The sequence below is a fragment of the Arachis ipaensis genome, chromosome B04 (genome assembly GCF_000816755.2).
Source record: "Arachis ipaensis cultivar K30076 chromosome B04, Araip1.1, whole genome shotgun sequence".
NCBI lineage: Eukaryota > Viridiplantae > Streptophyta > Magnoliopsida > Fabales > Fabaceae > Arachis > Arachis ipaensis.
Window position 1 is genome coordinate 116,323,121 of NC_029788.2, and position 1,854 is coordinate 116,324,974.

General features: G+C 33.8%; 1 protein-coding gene across 1 annotated transcript; it reads right to left on the reverse strand.

Annotated features, from left to right (window-relative positions):
- LOC110271587 (F-box protein SKIP23-like) lies at positions 266-1,519 on the reverse strand. The gene has a single exon (XM_021122576.1). The coding sequence runs from the start codon at positions 1,517-1,519 to the stop codon at positions 266-268; it is 1,254 nt and encodes a 417-aa protein (XP_020978235.1).

A 1,854-nucleotide genomic window follows, 5' to 3' on the forward strand; every position in this document is an offset into this window, starting at 1 on the left:
GCTTGGTTCGTAGTACTAATCCATTATCTATTTATAAACCCGGTGGACGCACTCCATGATCCTCATTAAATTCTTCCAAAAAAAAAATTATGCATTTTGAAAGCTTCTTCTAAGTAATAGTCCTGCATGATATTGGCAAATTGAAGCCTCAAACTTGACCTTGAAATAACAAGAGAAATCATGAGAATTCCAATACTCAAATCAATCTAAACTAACACTAAAAATCTAAGGTAAAAAAAAAAACAAAACAAACAAAAAAATTAAGTTAGGATAATATCCAAACAGGAGAACAAAAAAATTTCACATCTGTTAACAATCTTTTGAAAGTCCCGTCTTCCAAATTGAAGATGCCAACGTCATGATGCGTAGCAAAGTCTGATGAGTGAACCAAACGCATGTTATCTGTAAAGTAGATTTGATTTCCTTTGCAATTTAAAAAATTGCTCGACAAAATCTGAACAGAAGAATTGAGTCCAATTACTAGTATGTAATTTCCCAAATCATATATTCTTGACCATGCTTTTTCATTTTTCTTCAATTCATAGACATAGAATTTGACGGTCTCCGCAAAATACTTTTTATTCCCCAGGTAACGATGTCTTATATGTCTTATCAACATCAATAAACTTCCATTATCACATCCAATTAGATAGTAACACTTGAAGCTTCCGAAGACAATATCCGATGGAGGTGGTGTGGCTTCATAAATTCTTCCCACTGGTCCTGATTTATTTTTGGTATCAAATTCGTATAGTTGGCCTTCGTAATCTACTGCATATATTTTCTCTTGAAAAAATATGACATCGCAAATGTCGGTGTATCTTGTTGAAAATCTATGCCATCTCTTGTCATTAGGCTTGTAAAAAGCCAAACTACAAAGACCTCCATATATGACCACAGCTATAAAATCATTGTTATTATCGTTGGTAGGAGTTGAATTTATAATAGCCTTCCAAATTTGGGTCTTATGCATACGAACGGTATTTCGAGTGATAATTTGGCCCCCAAAATAAATAGTACATTCATCCCCGTTAATATCAATTACATTGGGGAGAGTTGAAATTGGAGGAAGTTCGAAATGAATCTTTGTAAAAGGATTTAACATTCTTATCGTACCTTCATATACCATGACGATTATCAACCATCCATGACAAGAACCACATATGTTGTTGTCTTGCAGCTCTGGTAGAATAAGATGATAAATCCCCTCCTCTTCAAGACCACCTGTGTCAGGAATTTCTTCCTCAATGGTAGGTAATTGCATGATATGGTAAATGTCCTCCTCTTCACGAGATTGAAATTCTTCACAAGATTCTTTAGCAGCAGCACCACCACCACCACCAATAGGTAGTAGCAGCCAGGGAACTTTGTTGCCGTTAGGGATCTTTGGAAGTTTCATGTTCCATGGCTTACAGACCAATCGTAGTTGAAGGTAGTCATTGTCATATGAATGAAACCGCTTTGTAATTTCGTTTAACAAATCTTGATAAATGTTTGTCCATCGATCAACCTCACCCATTGCAAATTTCAGATGAAACCCAAACTGATGTATAGAATAATTGAAGAATGGAGAAGACTACTCAAAAGACAGGGTTATTATATTTAGATAAGACTTAGCACGTTTGAAATTAATTATGGTTAGTTGGTTATTATATTTTTCAAAATTCAAACGTTTTTTTTAAAGACTACGAGGATATGATACAAAAAGATGAGATAAGATTTCGCATGTTTAAAATTAACCATGGTTAGTGGGTTATTATATTTTTCGAAATTCAAACTTTTGTTTTTTTAAAGAATACGAGCATATCATACAAGCAATATTTACATTGCATTATTTTCAACGTGATATCAATA

What these genes read in the sequence shown, in the direction of transcription:
- LOC110271587 (XM_021122576.1), bottom strand. Translation starts at nt 1,519, where the DNA reads ATGGGTGAGGTTGATCGATGGACAAACATTTATCAAGATTTGTTAAAC.